Source organism: Stegostoma tigrinum, chromosome 2 (genome assembly GCF_030684315.1).
Source record: "Stegostoma tigrinum isolate sSteTig4 chromosome 2, sSteTig4.hap1, whole genome shotgun sequence".
Lineage (NCBI taxonomy): Eukaryota > Metazoa > Chordata > Chondrichthyes > Orectolobiformes > Stegostomatidae > Stegostoma > Stegostoma tigrinum.
In genome coordinates this window covers 57,735,467-57,754,468 of record NC_081355.1, presented here as the reverse complement: position 1 = coordinate 57,754,468, position 19,002 = coordinate 57,735,467, and the positions used below count along the sequence as shown (strand labels likewise).

At 37.9% G+C, this 19,002-nt stretch overlaps 1 protein-coding gene across 5 annotated transcripts; it reads left to right on the top strand.

The window, feature by feature from the left end:
• Nucleotides 1-5,389: 5,389 nt before the first annotated feature.
• On the top strand, nucleotides 5,390-17,063 carry hoxa13b (homeobox A13b). 5 transcript variants are annotated; one of them, XM_048560214.2, is made up of 5 exons: nucleotides 5,390-5,501; nucleotides 10,706-10,841; nucleotides 11,553-11,587; nucleotides 14,618-15,386; nucleotides 15,781-17,063. In XM_048560214.2, the coding sequence occupies exons 2-5, from the start codon at nucleotides 10,796-10,798 to the stop codon at nucleotides 16,023-16,025; spliced, it is 1,095 nt and encodes a 364-aa protein (XP_048416171.1). In that variant the 5' UTR covers nucleotides 5,390-5,501; nucleotides 10,706-10,795; the 3' UTR covers nucleotides 16,026-17,063. The 5 variants fall into 5 exon arrangements, with proteins under 5 accessions (XP_048416171.1, XP_048416163.1, XP_048416182.1 ...); XM_048560206.1 differs by lacking the exon at nucleotides 5,390-5,501 and adding an exon at nucleotides 7,946-8,051; XM_048560225.2 differs by lacking the exon at nucleotides 5,390-5,501 and adding an exon at nucleotides 8,580-8,690.
• The last annotated feature ends 1,939 nt before the right edge of the window (nucleotides 17,064-19,002 follow it).

Sequence of the window (19,002 nt, the reverse complement as noted above, 5' to 3'; positions counted from 1 at the left end):
TGTGATCATCCAATTTTTAACCAATTAGTATTGTACAAGATTAATTAAGTCTTAAGTATCTGACTGTTTGAAACCAGCATTGATGCCATTAAATGAGTACTAGTTACATCATCCTTCAATACTTTAACATTATGTGCTTGACACATTGGGTGGCAATTAGTTCTCTAGTTCCATGCAATCTGAAAATATCAAAGGTCTGAAATAATGGAATGCAATTTGTCAAGATTTGCTTTCAGGATCTTACAAATGAGATTAACCAGGGATTAGAATTGGAGCTTCTATATTCTTCTGCTGCATGAAAGAAATCACACCAGTGATCCATTAACTAGAGTCCTGGTATTATTTTACGGGACATTACTTGGGCATCGAGTTGGAAGGCTCCCAAATGGTCTTCCAAAACTTTGTCCATTAGATTGTTTGTGTATACCTGCATCTGGTCCAATTGTACTGTTCCTGGATCGCGTGAATATGATTAGCTGAGCATCAGTTAAGTGGTCTGCATATACCAAAGGTGGAATTTATACAGTTATGTTACAAGAATATGATAAAATTTTAGTATGCACAGGAAGGCAGAAATACCAGCAGGGTTCAGTAACCAGGTTCTGGTCTCGCACTTGACTGCACTGGGCTCCCTTGGAATGTTTGTTCCAGGCAAAATATGCTTTCAAGAAAAACAAAACAAAACTGTGGGTGTTGAAAATCTGAAACAAAATCAAAAATTGCTGGAAAACTCAGCAGGTCTTGCATCATCTGAGGAGAAAGAAGACAAAGTTTATTTTTCAAGTGTAGAGACACTTCTTCAAAAGACTCTTCTTCAGGTCCCGAGACCTGAAATGTTAACTTTGTTTCTCTCTCCACAGATGCTACCAGACCTGCTGAGATTGTCGCAGAAATGGTGGCATGATGGCTCAGTGGTTAGAGCTGCTGCCTCACAGTGCCAGAGACCCAGGTTCAACTCCAACCTGTGGTGAATACCTCTGTGGAGTTTGCACATTCTCTCCAGGTCTGCATGAGCTTCCTCCCACAGTCCAAAGATCTGTGGGCTAGGTGGATTGGCTGTGTTAATCGCCTGTAGTGTTCAGGGAAGTGTGGATTATAGAGGGATGGATCTGGGTGAGATGCTCTGACGGTCAGTGTGGACTTGTTGGGCTGAAGGGCCCATGCCCACACTATAGGGGTTCTATTCTATGTTTTGCTTTAGTTTCAAAATATACTTTCAGCATGATGTATTAAAGATACCCAAGCTATTTGTGGATGAAGGAACCAAAAGTCTCTCCTGTATAAAATCGTATATATATTGCATGCAAACTTCAGAGCAATTGGCAGTGTTAGCCAGATATCATCACATTGCCAAACATATCAGTTTGAAGATATCACTACATTGGGGCTGTAGTCTTTGAAATACAAGCTTAGCAAATTGTCATTGCATCTGTCATGTGGTCCTCACATGTCTTTCAACTTCTGGTGGAGTGCCTTCCAACTGATACCACCTTCCTCTGCCCCCCACCAAAAGACAAAATCTTGAGCTCATTTAAAATTCTTTTGTGCCCCTATGTTGCTCACCCTAAGTCTTGTCCATTCGTCATTCCTGTGCTCACTGGTCCAGATTATTCATGTCATGTCTCCAAATTAAAATCTTCAGCCCTTATGTTCAAACTCCTCTCTGGCCTCATCTGTCTTCTCTGCTACCTCCTCTCGCCCTTCGCTCTTTGAGAACCCTGTGTCTTTTCAACTCTGACTTTGCATGCTACCTCACATTGCTATCCCTCCCAAATGGCTGTGCCTTCACTAGTCTGGACCCGAAGCTCTGAAATGTCATTGCTCAACCTTGCCTCCTCTCCGCTCTTCCACGTCTCTCCTCTTTTGAGATGCTACTTTAAAATGACCCATTCCACCGAGGCTTTGATTCCGACTTTTCGCCCGGCTCTGCTATTTGATGGCTCACAATGGAGTACTTGGGATGTTTTCCTGTGTTAAAAGTCGAATAGAAAAACAAACTGTTAAGGATATCCGAGTATAAGATTGGCTGAATGAGTACCCCTTAGCTGGCCCTCTTGCCAGAGCTGTTTCTGAGATTGGCTGAGAACCAATTTCCCGGTTCCCTAACACTCTGATGTGACACAGAATGGATTTGAGCTGCTTACCTCTGGGGGATTCTAATTGTCCACCCTTAATTAGTTCCCTGTCGTATCAGCAGCTGACAGATAAACAGTGAAATGAGTGCGATTAAAACGCCTTGGTGTCTTCAGAGTTCATCCTAATGTAATGATCTTCGTGACTGAAAGAAACATATACACCATAAAGATCATTCCCCACCAATCGAAAATGGCCATCTTTTCTCAATCCGATTTTGCCACTGCTGTTAGTATGCTTTCTATAAATCATTTTACAGGAGAGAGGCTTAGCATGTAATGATGAAACTATAACATACGCTTCCATTATCATGTCCTGCGTACTGAATTATAGTGCTCTGTACAACATGGAAATAGTTCTGAAAGAGAGGCTTAAAAAGTAACGTTTACAAAGTAGTTCAAACAGTTCGGAGGCTAAAATAAGAGCATACTACCACAGAACTAAGAAACAGACAGGCACACATTCTCCACCGCTTGACTGTATCTTTTTAGAAGTATAACGTAGCTCTCTCTCCATTTCGGTTCTTGATGCACCGGTTGGTCGCCCGCGGAGCTCCGGTGTCACTCCCTGTCTTTGTGCTCCCTCTACTGTTAATCTGAGTTACTGAATAATCAGGAAAACCAACCCCAGTTGCCCCGTTTTTACACTGTTTCCTTATGCCACCTAAACCGTTTTCATCAGAGAAGTTGCCTTTATCGTCATCACAGTCAGTTGCATATGTATATTTTGGAGTTATTGCACAGGCTATAATACAAACGAACACGTTAAACTTAAGGCTTTTTATATTGGCGGAATTGCGAGTTATCACTGTAAGGTTATTGGAAATGAGCATCATATTGACACATTCCTAATTGTTATTATTTTCTGAAGTGGAATCCCTTCAATAATCCAGGTAACATATTCAGCAAATGAAGATCAAAGTGTGTAATGCGCTGTCTGTTCTCTTAAAGGAACCAACTTCAATTGAGGCTATTTAATTTCACCTCTAAAATCCTAAATTAGAATTTCAGGGGACTGCGAACAGTCCCAAGGTCGGTTCTGAATTGATCGACGACATTTTTGGGCTGCAGTTCAATTTAAGAGGTGTCCAGGCATTAATGCAAGTTCCAAATAAAATAATTTGTTATAATTCTCCGACAAGATGCGCATGGAAATGATTTAAGTGCCTAAAATTCTTCATTGTTAAAGGAAATGATTTTTATTTTAAAAACAGACTTTCATCTCTGTCTAAATCAATTAAAGTATGCGTATTCAAATTTGCATGGCTCGCAAAATCTACCAGGTAGACTGCTGAATTGTCAAAAAGGTAATTTTAATGATAACCATTATTCAGTCAACTGAAAACTGTTATTAAGGATCGGTGTTTCACATAGTGGCATTTTTATAAAGACATAAAGTTCAGGATATAAATGAGATTTCTAACAAATGGAAATATGTGCTTCCACTTGGTATAAGTGGATTTCTTTTACAGTGAATATAGCGAAGTCAATAGGACACCGCGGTGTGTGACTATTTAACAAGTATCACTAATTAATATATAACTTTAATATTTCCACAATGATTGAATACAAAATTCAAATGCTCCTGTTTCATTTACTCTAATACTGACATTAATCTGCACAATGATTCATAGCTTTTAGTGCTTTGTTTTTATAGCCTGTAATGGTAACACAGTCACTCAAGAAATTTTTGACTTCCTGGGGTGCATGGCAATGTGGAAGTAACCACACGTTTGAACTGAAAATTCCATTCGTTTTAAGATTTTACGAGCGTAACCTGAAATGATGGCATTAATAAGTTCTCGGAAATGTGAATGCAACGCATATAAGCTATTCAAATAAATGCATGAAATGATCATTCAGTGACCAGCCCACATCTTGTTGCAACTTACTTGTGAGCAGAGAAAACACTGACGAATTAGAATTGGTAAGGAGCAACACGTCAAATGTGGCGAGAATGTAGGAGTGTTGTGCCTCACTACTGACTGTAAAGAGGTATCAGCGATGATGAACGGATCAATAATCGCAGCATTGGATACCTTGCTCTTAATTGTTCATGACACACTGAGCGGCAGTAAAACACCTTCCGGACATGGTCGATTGCTTTGCAGCCAATCATTTGCAAGGATGTTTGGCCGTGCATCCATGTTTTCGCCGATATGTTTCGAATTTCTATTCGACAGAGCCATTCCCCATCGTCTCACAAAAAGTTGACGGCATCTGAATTTGCAAAGCGTGATCAGATGCAATCGGAAACCAACGGTAGCAAAAACTGCAATCTGTCCCGCCGGTACTGATCCCTATTTCAATTCAGCGTGGATTGTTTCCCCTTCTCACTGCTACACATAATTTCAAATGTACAATGCATTTAATAATACATAATATACACAGGACATCACTGTTTTGATCAAACAAAAATATGTCGTCAAGAAAAAAAAATAAATAGTTCAAGGCGCTTATCTAAATTACGGCAAAATAATCTTTCAAATTGTCTCCGAATTTCCAAAACTTGCAAAGCAGCAGCACTAATCGTGAATAAATTCTGTAAGCATGTATTCAAGCCCTAGTTGTTGCTGACAGGAATTGTTAATTAGCCCAATGCCTCTCCTTGAAAACTTCGGCAATGATTTGCTTTACTAAGATTAATTAAAACGAAGCCTGAAGGCTGAATTAAATCACGCTGTAGTCACACACAGTGGGCGATGGTTGTGCTTTTTCACCGCAGTTCAACGGAAACAGAGCTGAAGGCCGGAATGGAAATTAGCGCCAGGTCCACAATCTCACATAAACGCGCTACTGAAAGATTGGGGATTGGTTTGAAGAGACGGACTCACTGGGGCAGCCGAACAGACAATGTTAATGAAAAGCACAGCAAGGAGAGGGAATAACTAAGCAAGTGTGAACTAGTTTTGGAAGCCAAGGACACCACATTCAGTCGGCACGAAGCACTTTATGACTTAGAGACTAAATATTTGTTCAAAAGTCTAATGTAAGTATCTGTTGAAAGCCGAGGTGCACTGCCCATTGTAACGACCAATAAATCTCAAACCTCCCATGTCTCAGTGCTGAATTAGCTGGATCAGATCTATTTGTCCAACCATATTTCATTTACACTGCTCCAACATAGACGGTTATACCCACGTTAGGTGAACTGCACAATTCTGTTCAAAGGCAAATGTGCATCTGGAATTCAATGCAAGTTAGCACTTCTGATCTTGGATCACCCTTTGTATCTTGCAAATTAATGCGGTTACCGCCTCTGTGTCCTTGGCTCGAACAGCTTGAAGATTAACCGGAGGCGTCTTTAATGCTTTACCTTGTTATTTAAACACACTCATTGTAACAGAATGATCCATTTGCGTTAAGTGCGTAAGTATATGTCTTGTGACAGGAACGTTTGTGTCTTTTTTGCTGCATGATTGCGTTCTGTACGTAGAAGCTGTTAACCTAGATAAATCCAAATCAGAGCCAAATCCTCTGCAATTTTTGGAGACGACTGAGAAAAATGATATTCTTGAAAATCTTCAAGCATCTCTGCAGACATCTAGTGGGAAAGCTGTGCTACTACAGGGAAAACAGAAATGATCTTGTTTGGTAATCTGGAATACACGTACTTGAACTTCACTCCTGCTATTCGGAGTGTCGGGCATTATCATTTCCAATGCGCGTTTCAGATTTAGATCTGGTCCACTTCTGTTATACTTGCGTTGTCTATAGTCTTGTGATTGTGGAGTTCCTGCTACTCGCACCATTTGAGTGGTTGTGATTTCCAGTTATTCCCGAAAGCTCCTTATCCGATCTAAGCCTGGGCTGATATGCAAGGTCACCCGTGTTTATCAAGAAGCTCTAGGTTCCCACGACCCTCTAATCTCACTGGTCAAGCTAAGACGAATACTAATGAACCAGGCCCGAGGATAACCCGTTACCATCACTCATTCTTTACTCCCAGCGACTGAGTAATTCATAACCCTCCCTCATTAAGTGGCTAAAAACAGAACAAATTATCGTGACTGGCATCAATTTCTAATCAGTTCAATAACATTCAGCAATCGGAGTATTATCATTTTAAGTTCGATTTAGAAATGTTTGATGAATAGATATCTGACTGAAACGACAAAATAAGATGATTGCTATGCTATTTTGCAGAAATATTCACAGAGCAGGTTGTGTACTTAAATAACTCTCCATCAATAAAAAGGCTAGGACAAACTATACTTGTCTGTGCCTTCTCATTGCTTCAGTTCTCATTTATCTTTTGTCACATTAAATACATATTAAATTACTTTTTGTTCTGTCCTGCCTGATATTAAGTCCATTTTCGGTGTGTAATACTTCATTTTAATCATCTGCTGAATATTGCAGTCTCTGCTTGATTCACCGAAACAACGAGGTACCCGGTTCATGTCTAAGATCGTGTGTGGTGTAATATTGTCAGTGTTTTTCATTTTGGGTATTATAAATTGACAAAAAGAAACGTCTCAGCCTAACAGCGACAGTAAAACTTTATGTTGATGCTATCCTCCACTAAGTGCCCAAAACGATATTAACAGATTTTCATTTTATGATTTAATATATGACATAATTTTAAACAGTTCATTGGAGTGGGTGACGAGACGTTTGTTTCTGTTCGGGAAACATTTCACTTGCAACCTAGAAAACGAGAAATTAAACCGGTTATCCTTTTATGCTACTCACATCCCTGAAACTTATAAAAGTCATTGAAGATTTTCAGAGGCGGTTGTCAACGAAAATGTGCAGATGTTTATTTCGTTATGTTTATACAGAGAGCCGAAGCCTGACATAGAGAATTAGTTTGTTTAAATATCCAGTGTCATGGTGCAAATTGTTCCTAAGTACCCAGTGCATTGACTTCAACCGAATGATATTCGTACAGAAATACATTTCGCAGTTGCGTGTTGAAGTACATCTTAAATAATACAATGGAACCATTCATTAAACCTAAACAAGACGTTGTTCTCCAAAGATTAATTATTTAACAAGGTACAAGATACATTTTATTTAACATTTATTTAGTGATGCAAAATCGAAAGGTATCGAGGGAACATGGCACCAGTATTTATTGCAATACCTTAGAGCAAATTGTATTTTACTTATCTGTATGGTAATAACAAACAAGCAAACATAAGGAATGAAAAATCAAAATAGTTCGTAGTGATTACTGCCAAGACACTTTGGTTTGGAGTTCTAACATCCACATTCTCAAAATATATGTATACAACAGCGTCAGAAAACAATAAAGTGTGCGGTCATATTTTAATTTGAAATATATGACTTAGTATTTGGCGCAAAGCGAGCTATGTAATAGAGATCAGACTGTGATTGAAGGTAGTGCCAACGCAAACGATATGCCGTTAAAACAAAACAAATAAAAATGTATAAAATATATCTTGTTAAGGATTGTAAAATTGAAGTAACATCTTAAAAATGCAAGCATTTACAATGCGTTAACATGAACTAACCGATGTTTTAGTTTTGACATTTTACCTGCTAAATGTAAGAAAAGGCTGTGCTCACGCAGTGCGGACACCATTTAGATCACAGTGAAATAATATCGTTTTTCTTGTTTTCTAGTTGGCCTTGATTTGTATGTCATCAAATCAATGAAGTTTTTATACACTCAAACTGTGAAAGTTGGCATTCGTCATTTTAAAACAGAATGCCTATATGGGTTCGCATAATGATTGCATCTTCTTGTGTGCGTTTATTACTGCAACTTGAAAAGATGCACGTCTTACATGAATTTAAAACCATATATAGAGTTTGAGGTAGCAGTTGTTTATGGAATGTTGGTGGTTTGAGATCGTAAACTCTAGTTACTTCAGAGCTGACATCTGCGCATACATATGTGGACTGGAAATCTTTATCTGTATGCATTGGGCTTTTGTCATCCAGGAAAAAGTCAGTATGGAATGTTACATCTATTTAGTTAAAAAGATGAACGGTTCTTACCTACACTTTAAAATCGGAGATAACAAATAACAAACATAATAATGGAAGTAATTAAATCGAATAAGGTGATATTATTCGTTTGGAGTCCAGAGTGTTCATTCACCCTTTTCTGCCCACCCACGAGCCCAATATACCCAGGAGAAGAAAAGAATCCATCACCGCAAAGTCCAGACTGAACAACTCAATAGCGCTTTCCAGGAAATCTGCTATCAAACGGATTGCAATGTAACATCAGCGAAAAAAATTACTTTAAGAAAACTGGAGGAAGCAGAGCAACAGATAAATATTAGGAGATTCAAAATGAAAAGTATTCCAGGCGGGCTTAAAATCAAATGAAAGGCTTGTTTTCTTGAGCGTTCACTCGGCAGCATTTACTCTTGATAGGTACAAATCTGGTTTCGATATCAGCATCACCAACCTATACGGCTCATTTGCAGCCAGCAAATTAGGATAAATAATTTAGTTGTGGGCTGCAGTACTAAAGCTGGACCCTTACAATTAAAATATCTCGTTGTGTGATTTTTTTTGATAATTAATTAGGTCAAAATGAGGAGGTGATAATGCGCTTAGATTTAAAGCAGGAAAGAGGTAAGTCTTCTTTTGAAGGAAATTAACGTTGTTTGAATCATTTTAAATGAGAGGCACATTTTGAATGGAACGGCTGATAAGCCATGCTCTAAATCCGTCATTGTCTATATCAAGATTTCATGTAGTTTGAATAGTTTTAGTTGATCATTGTCAGAATATATTAGAATAGTTCTACTAAAAATGATTGCGTTTTCTGTTGTTTCACAAAAACATTCTCACTACTACGTTCATTTTAAGCTGACGATAAGTCTGTTGCTGCAGTTTCATGAACAGTTGTTGCAATGCACCTGACTTACTGAAATGTTCATACAATTTTATTTTGTAATAACATAAATGTGCACACCTACCGTGCTTATTGAAGGTGGTACAGTCGAAAACGTTAGCCAGTGACACCAATAAGAATCACCTTGGCAAATGCGTACCAATAAGTCAAATATATCAGTGACAATAACTGAAGAACAGTACGTTGCCCTTTAATTATATTTGACAAAAATACATTATTTTGTTTCGAATGGTGGACTGGCATCAGTAAATGTGAACAACAAAGTTATGAGCTTTTTAACATAGTGCCTCTGGGTGTATTCCATTGACCATTGAGACCGACGCAAGCACATATGCAAAATATTCATACAATCGCTGCATCCGAAACGACTCGATAATAAAAATGAAACAAGCTCAATGAAATATGGTTATGGCCATTATGCCAAACGCAATTCTTATAAGTTGCAAGCTATTCCCCAAAATAATATGATACATCTACACAGTCTATCATAGGTAGCTGGTTGTTGATACGAGTCAGGAGATAGCACTCACAATGAATATTGAGTGTATTCGGATGTGTTAGCATTAGAGGATAAAAGGAGGAGGAGAACAACCCGTGCATAATGAAATATATTTATTTTGACGCAAGCAATTTTATTGTAAATTAGGTAGTCAATGGACAGCAAGATTTTGATTAAGCATTTTGATGGCTCTTATTCGGGATCCAGAGTATAATTTAAAAGTATTTCAGGTAAGTACGGTGGATGTTTGCAGGATAAATAGGGTGTATATTTTCATTGTTTATTCCATTTATTTGTTAGTAATCATTCACCAATAATTTATTTAAAAAACTCTGATTAATTCAAATAAATAACTGAATGAGTGTAGTTTGAATTTCAGATATAGACTTGCAGATATTACATATAAGTTCCGAATATGGATGATAGGATATATGGTTAACACACTGTTTGGTCAATTGTTTCGGTGTAATGATCAATGCAGTAGTGTAATACCTTATTGTGATTAGTTTAGTCAAAGCCTAGAAATCATTTTAACATAAGGGATACATCTCTAATAGAACGACACAAGAATAAAAGTAAAACCTTCTTTGTTGTTTTTATTTATGATTGTTTCACAATAGTAATCCGTGTTATCCAAAATTTGAGATACTTGTAGTAACCATGAGTAAAGAACAAATAATACTGGAGTCTAACTGATGTGGCATATGTCCTACGTTGTAGAAAATCAGCAATCAAAACTACACTCATTCAGTTATTTATTTGAATTAATCAGTTTTTTTTAATAAATTACTGGTGAATGATTACTAACAAATAAATGGAATAAACAATGAAAATATACAATGCAAGATTGTGTTATCTAATTAATCGCATAGTCTAGAGCTCATGGATGTTATTTTCATTTCAAGTATATTTGTTTGGAAATCATGCACAACCATCTGGGAACAAATACAATGAAGAAGCAGAAACAAATCTCCACAAAAGGGTTCTAGAAGCGTTCTGAGCTAAGAACAATGAATGCAATTAACGTTTTGCTGTTTCATATGATAAACATTTCCAGATGATCGTCTAAACTTATTGCATAATTTTCCCATAAAAGGAAACACATCATCTTATCGTTCCATTTTTACCTTAGACGAAAGCTTAAGCACACAAGTTCCCGTTCCAATTGCTAAACGGTTAATTTTTTAAAGCCAATACTTTTCAAATTAATCACGATTGTTTAAATATTCGCAGGCATGAAGATCAAACAAGCAGATTCCCATTCATAATGAAGAATTTGAGGAATTAACATATACAGGCTTCCTGAATCGTGAAAATACTTTCATGCAGTGGAAATGGTACATCAAGATCACAGAAATCTCAAAAACTGGTACGTGTTAACCCTATGTTGATGCAATAAAATGATTACTATGTGAACCCTTTCTGATTCAAGAATAATTCTTGAACGCGTTTTAGGTGACACTAAATTACGAAATAATCTGTACAACTAGGTAGCTATCCCCCACAGTCTTACCACAGTGACCGTTTTGACTGCACTCACTTATAAAGCACACCTATATGATGTTAATCTACACCAGTAGCCACACAGAACAAATCACGACTAGGCTGAAAACACCAGAGCTGATGTACATCGAGAGATGAAACACAAAGATTCTGTGATATGCTTTAAGTGCTTAGGTTGATTTTATTAAACGAAACGTAGTCAATCATTATTAAAAAGATGTATTTGAATTATCATGCTAAAATTGAATCATTACAGTTCATTTCAATGTCTGAAATAACAGCGTACAATACCTCTTTGGACAGATACTCCTTACTGGTGATGTCCTGATCTGTAGATAGTTTGAAACCAATTCTTGGAGATAACACTTCATACGATAGTACCATCATCAGTACTTTGGCGTAGTACGATCTTCTACAGAATACCCCTGCCTTTTCCAATAATATTGACGGCCTTCCAATGCAAATTGGCAGCTCGAGACAAGAGGTTTTGTAAACAGTACATTTAAACCGGATGCAATGCTACATAATTTGCAGTGTATCTGAAAATGACTGCAACCATTTCACATCCTTTTACCAGCCATGCAGAAACAGCCTGGAAATGAAGACGGTGTGGTCAGTAGAATCTTTTTTTTTCATTTGGAGAGCTGTGAGTGAAAAAAACAAAAGAAAACAAACAAAACGGCAATGAAAAAGTCAATTCTCACGGCTTGCCTTTGTAAGAATTCAGACAGGGTCGTCAACGCGTGAATGACAGCACTCACATTGGCTAGACTGTAACTTTCAACTTGACCTTGGCCTTTAGCCGTGTCTAACCCGTATGTAAAAGAGCTGCCCATTTGGTTGCTGCCATTTTGTAGTATAATCCGCAATGTGCCCGTTTAAAAAAATGGATTGCATTGGAAGTTTCATCTATCAGTTAAATATGCAGTTGAATGCTTGTTTCAATGTAATATGCCCTTTTGGGGGAGGGGCAATGTTCTTTTAATTCAAGAATGGAGGATTAAATGCGACGACATGCAAATCTGATTGTCCCAATGCATTTTAATTTAAAGCGTAATCCAGGACGGCGCAAACGGGCTCAGTTTTACCGTATTTTAACCGGTCACTGGAAAAACATATGTATTTTAAAATCTGATTTATGTTCGGTATTTATTCTGAGATTAACGTTACAGATGCGGCGAAAATCAAACTGTAGCCACTATATTAGATTCAGATTAGGGGGTTTCAGCTACTAATTATCACAGGGAAGCGAAGTATTGTTAATTGGTGACAGATCTACTCCAACACGAGTGATGTTATCACACAATCATCAGTCAATTACAGAATGCATGAACACTCATTGAATAAATCGGTCATGGAATTTGAGACACATTAAGGACACACACACACACACACACACACACACACACGCATACACACACACACACACACACACACACACACACACAATTTCCGATTTGATTTGTCATAATTTCTCTCCTACGTGTGCTATTGTGAAATACTTCAATATGTTTACACAACTATGATCGAGAAAAAAAGATGATAATTCGCAGCCGATGTTTCGAAAGGGAGATACTGTACAAAAAATTCCTGATTCGCTGTAGAGACGCCTTAACTTCGCCATACTGTGGCACGTTAGGCGTCGGAGAATGTTTATCTTCCACATCATTGGAATTCGACGTCTCCGCTCCAATAACAATGGTCAGTAGCAGCTCGGAATCAGGGCTCCTAAATCATCGAGGTTCGTATCACTTCCAATTTCTAAAAGAAGTTTGGAGAAACAGCGTGCGGCTGTTTCTCATGCCATTGGATGATTTCTGTACTAAAATAGGGACAAGACACTTCGAATAGGTACAAGAAAGGAAGAGAAGGGAGAGACAAACAGGAAAGGGACAGTTAAAAACTTAGTGAGAGCGAGGGAGGGAATAATTGTAAAGAATATAATAAGAGCATTTTAATTGTAAAGTGATTGTTCTAAACAGCTGCATTACCACTGCCACTGAATCCTGTTACAGAAAAAAAATCTTAGACCAAACAGTTGAATGAAACAAGCTTGAAACGTTCGTTTGTTACAACCTGATTATCATTGTATACACCACTGCATTTAGTAGATAAGTGACTGAAATTGTACCAAAAATCAATGTCCACACCAACCGGGCAATACTGGCTATGTTTTTGCTTTTTGTATGCATTTTCAGCAGCAACTGCCTCACAGCATGCAGTATATGACTGTGAGAAGAATATTTATCCTTATACTTTTCGGCTAATAACTGCAAATTGATTTCAAATCCATTTTGAAAAAACTTAATATTTATCGATTAAATAGCGTTTTTAACAATGTGCTACATATTATAAAACAAATCATATTTATGCATTTTAGCTCATTTAACAACGTGCCAGCTAATTGTTAAATAATTCACCATTTATCCCTATTCCATGTATTTAATTGCGCCAGGTACTCATAAAATCCTTGCACTGATATTTCAAAATAAAGCCCAGTTATGTGAATTATGTTCTTGGTCGATGAATGCATATTTTGCAGCAAGTAAATTGACACGAATCGGCTGCATTAGCGGGGGAAGTAAGAACGCTGACATTTATTTAAGTACTTTTGTATCAAGGATGGCAAACGGCAAACAAAGAATTAGTGGATATCCTTATCTGTCTTATAAATGTCTTTTGATCCGAATGTATCTATACTTGTGACTGGCCAAAAATGTTGCTGTCATCATTGCAAGTAAAAGCATTATTTGGTCTGCAAAAGTAGAAATTCAAACTAACTGATTGCTGCAGAAGTTTAATCCCAACCTGCATAGTGATTCATTTTAATAAACTTTGCTCTGGTACTTAGTTTAATGGCAAACAGTATATCCAGAATGAAGAGATGTATTCCCTCAAATAATTATCACGGCTTAAGAAACATAGCTCTGGAATAATTTCGGGCTGTTCTATGGCATTATTGCCATTTGGTTTAACGAGTTATGTCATGAAGCAAGACAAAGGTCATACAGATGTTTCCTTTACACTATAAAATTCTGCTGCTACTTAGTTCTTTAAAAGTTAATTTCTTATTGGTTTCAAGTACCTGAAGATATTATTTATGAAGTGAAATGCAAAAAAAAGCGCTGGGAAAGTGCGGTTTTAGGCCATCCTAATGTCAGATTTTGCTTAAGCGACAAAGTATTTTAGAAGAAAGCGCTTTTCGTTGGTCAGAAATATAGGTTGCAAAAGAGTGGATTGTATGAACATTTATATAAAAGTAACCACAGTCTCAGGTACAATAATCAACCACACAAAAATACCTTCCCCAAACTGTAAAATATTTAACGTGATCTAGTCTATAATTATGTTCATTATTCATCCCGTTACATGCAAATAAAAATGCTAGCAGTTTTGGATTGTCTTGTTTTCTGTACATGCAATATTGCCCTATTTTCTGTCTATTCATTTATGTGATGTTCATACATCACTAGCTTATTTCGTGCACCGTTAGTAGCCAGATATATTAGTAAGCGTGATTTATTCCAATTGCTCATTTATGTAAATAGCCCAATGTTGCTTTGTTGAACTAATGGAGAATGTACCTTTTTAATTCTTCATATATTTACCGTCTACTTTGCATATCACGTGGTCACCTCGCAGCCAATGAGGAAGCAGGCTTCAGCGACACTGGCTCGTCAATGCTGCAAAGTCTCAGAGATTCAGTATCTCTTTTCAGTCTTAGGGGCTTTTAAAACGGCCACTAGTCTCAATGTTGGACGTGATATGACAGCGTCCGTGATACTTCATCCCCGCTGGATCGACACGGTAATGTTCGTCTACGACAACAGTTTGGATGAAATGAATAAAAATATGGATGGATTTTCGGGAGGGAACTTCACAGCAAATCAATGCAGGAATTTGATGACCCATCCAGCATCCCTGGCTCCCAGCTCTGCCTACTCGTCGAGTGAAGTGCCAGCCTCTGGCATCTCTGAACCTGTCAAACAGTGTAGTCCTTGTCCTGCTCAAACTTCGTCCAGTGCCGCCCTTCCTTATGGATACTTTGGGAGCAGTTACTATCCCTGCCGCATGAGCCACCATAGCAGCATCAAGTCCTGTGCTCAGCCCTCTACCTTGTCTGGCTATCCTGCCGACAAGTATATGGACACGTCCGCCGGCGAGGAATTCACCTCCAGAGCTAAGGAGTTCGCTTTCTACCAAGGCTACGCGGGGCCATACCAACCGATGCCCAGCTATTTGGACGTACCTGTGGTTCCCACTATCAGCACTCCGGGGGAACCGAGGCATGAAACACTACTATCCATGGAGAGCTACCAGCCCTGGGCAATTACAAATGGGTGGAACGGGCAAGTCTGCTGCTCGAAAGAGCAACCTCAAGCCACCCACCTCTGGAAATCAAGCTTGCCAGGTAAGTATTGATAAACACGAGTCTTGCAATGTCACTCCAAACTGTTAAAGAAGAGGGAACGAAGCATTGTCAGGTGTAAATACATACGCCTAACTGACCTTAAGTCTTCAATGGGTTATGATTAAGAAGGCATATGCGTGATGCCCCAGTACTAGCGCCGCTGTAGTATCATGCAATTAATATCATTGTGCATGATTTTTCATTATCACTTCTCAATCCCCATGCATTTTCAAAACTATATTTGCTGCTAAATTTTTATTGCACGGGGTATAGTCGAGATAATATCCCCCACGGCACTTGAACTTGACTCCGGTGTCAGTTACCGTTTTTATGTTTGTTTTTGGTGACGACTGCTAAATGCTATGGATGGTGAGGTGTGTTTTCCTCTTCACAGACGTAGTTTCGCATCCCTCGGATGCGAACTCTTTTCGGCGTGGTAGGAAGAAAAGAGTACCATACACCAAAGTGCAGTTGAAAGAACTTGAGCGGGAATATGCCACGAATAAGTTCATCACCAAGGACAAACGAAGGAGGATATCAGCATCTACAAACCTCTCTGAGAGACAAGTCACTATTTGGTTTCAAAACAGACGAGTCAAAGAAAAGAAAGTTCTCACTAAACTGAAAACTAACAGCTAGTGCGACAATTCCAGAGCCAATCGGACTTCATTTGAACATATTACAAATTTCTGAACTCAGCCTGAAGAAAAAAAACCCTCACCACCGCTCATTTTCTTGATGCTACATTTGTTTTCTTTCTTTCTGCCTGCTCGTTGCTTTTTCTTAACAAAAAAAAAGCAAAAACACACAAGTAAATATCTCGGAGAGACATTGTATAATGATGTTGTGAAAACAAGCTAATGTTCGCCAAAAGGCAATCAAGCCCATCCAATCAAGAGTCTAAAAGGGTTACTATTTTGAAATGTAGCAAACCTGCGGGCTTAGTTATTGACCGCATATGAACCAGATCATTTCAAAACAATAATTGCACCAATTGGATTTATACAGTACCTTCGCACAAACCTCATCAAAGCACCTAAAGAAAATGTGTTTTGCTGGAAAAGGTTCTGGTTAACAAAACACAGAGTGCATGAGAGTTTTTCCTCAGGTAACCTATGGGATATATCGTGAAATATAAAATGAAATGTATGTTTACGCATTACATTTTCTTTGGATGGGATGCGCTATCTTTAAAGATATTAATGTACAGGTAGAAGGAAGAATATATTCTAAATAGCAATGTATATGCGGAAGTAAATACGTACTATTCAAGCACTCTACATTTCGACCTATGTATATATTATGAGCATCCACACTTTCGGAAATTAAATAGCAGTCCAGATTGCCATTTTCTACACAGCAGAAGAAATATCTGTCTGCACACATAGAGCCACCCCCTCCCGTGTAAATTAACTAAATATTAAATCTTTTCAGCCAGCTTGTTATGTTACCCACTTCACATAGCATTAGGCTTCACGCAGACCTAAGGCGCTCAGCTTCCTTCCTAAAAATGATGACATCTGCGTGCAATTGTATTTTTTTTAAATACTGCAATGTTATATCTGCATGCACCCTCCTGCTTAGTTAATATATACCAATAATAGTAAAAAAAATTACAAATGATTATCTCGAAATTAAGATGTCTTGCATTATGCTGCAGCTGTTTAATTTGTATACCCTGTTGTCTTTTTCATCTAGTGAATTACTTGCATTACAAGAAATTATTTCACGAATAAAAGATCTTCATAAACGCAAGCGTCGATTTTTTTTTGTTGAGAAACATGACTCCAGTTAACAGTCTTTAAACTAAAATGTAAATAAATATGGTCCAACCCAGATTTATTCTTCATGTCAACTCCGTCATTGCTGTAATGATCTAAAGTATCTCGGAACCATGCTTTCGTACGTAGAATTAATCAAGACTGAGAACAAAAGGTATCCGAGAATGTTCCCTGTTCTTTTTAATCGAAAACATTACTACCAGGAAAAGTATCACGATTGTGACGGTAAAAACGCTTTTCGGAGTGGATTCTCAAGTTTGCATTAACGTTTGCTGAAAGTTTAAAGGCAATAAATTGGTTTCCATATTCTGATTGGAAATATAAGCTCCCCCCTCCTGGGTTTTAATATGGAGGCAGGGCATTAGGAGGGGGGCTTAAACCTTGACCTTGACGAAAACAGATAGTCTTTGACCTTGACTATTAACCACTCATGAATAGTCATGAAGTGTATTGGTAGAACAAGTGCGCCATCTACTGCTAAATCCGTAGATATTCATTTACTCACACATTGGCCGAGCGACAGAACAAGCAAACATAACTATTTGAACAATCAAAGAGCAAAGGGTGAAATGGAACTGTCAGATGTAGGTCAGTAACTCTAACAATTAATAACGCATTATCCAACTTGTGTAAATATTCAGAGAAAATTACTTGAAATGCTCGAATTTGAACGACCAGTAGGGAGTCATTTACTAGTATCAACAATAAAACCTTTAAAACTAATCAACAATTTTAGGCGTCGTACTGGATTCACAAGTGCAAAGGTATGAAATCAATAGAAAGAAATATGGAAATGTATTTCGCAAATTGATCATTGCAAGATAACAAAGTGTGGGGCTGGATGAACACAGCAGGCCAAGCAGCATCTCAGGAGCACAAAAGCTGACGTTTCGGGCCTAGGCCTTTCGGTTTTAATTTTAGCCTCAATAAAATAACGAAGGAAACATTAACTAATCAAGTAACGTTAACCATGATCACGTTTGGAAAATTCTTAGTTAGAAGGAGCAGTTGATCTGCCTGTCGGCTGTCTGTCATCTCTGTGTCCCATCTGTCTGCATCTGCTAAAGTGTTTGTCAATTCACTTTTATTCTCATATAATTCACGACTGATCAAAAACTTCATTTAAAAAGAAACAGTATCACGAAAGCTAAAGCATTTTTGCGTCAGTGGTATTGTGGAATATGGCTGCAATTAACCCGAGATTTTAAGAATTGTACTTGTTTATAAACCTACAGGCAGAGTTCAGTACAAGTATACCATGTGGATAATGGAAGCCGAGGGTTTTTTTTGTATGACATTAGACATTTTCATCTGCCTCTACAGCAACCAAATATTGTACCGATATGTTTTGGGAAAATTCAGAAATTGCACAGACCGGAAGCTCGTTGATTCATGCATGTATAACATAGAAATAAGTTTTTACTAATTGTGGTTATGCTAACCAGGTTGGCCTTTGTAAGTAAGAGAGGTTGTTACGTTTAAGTTGAAATGTGCAATGACCAGACAAAACAATTCATTTAATTTTCGCTTGCCTCCTTTCTTAATGCAGTTTATGCCACAATTCAGGACTTGTCCATTGCAGCAATGAATCATGGTTTGTCAAAATGTTGTGGGAATAAAAAACTTGTACATTCATCACATGACGCATTCAAACCAATCACACCACCCGCTTGTAAAATCCCTTGAAATGTTTGTTGGAAACTACTTGAAGAGAACCACCCACATTCTTGCCGATCAAGACCGGACAAATTATCCGAGACCATTGTTTTCTGGATGCACAGATTTGGAGTATATCATAAGATTTCTATTTACTTGGAAGATGAAGAAATAATTGA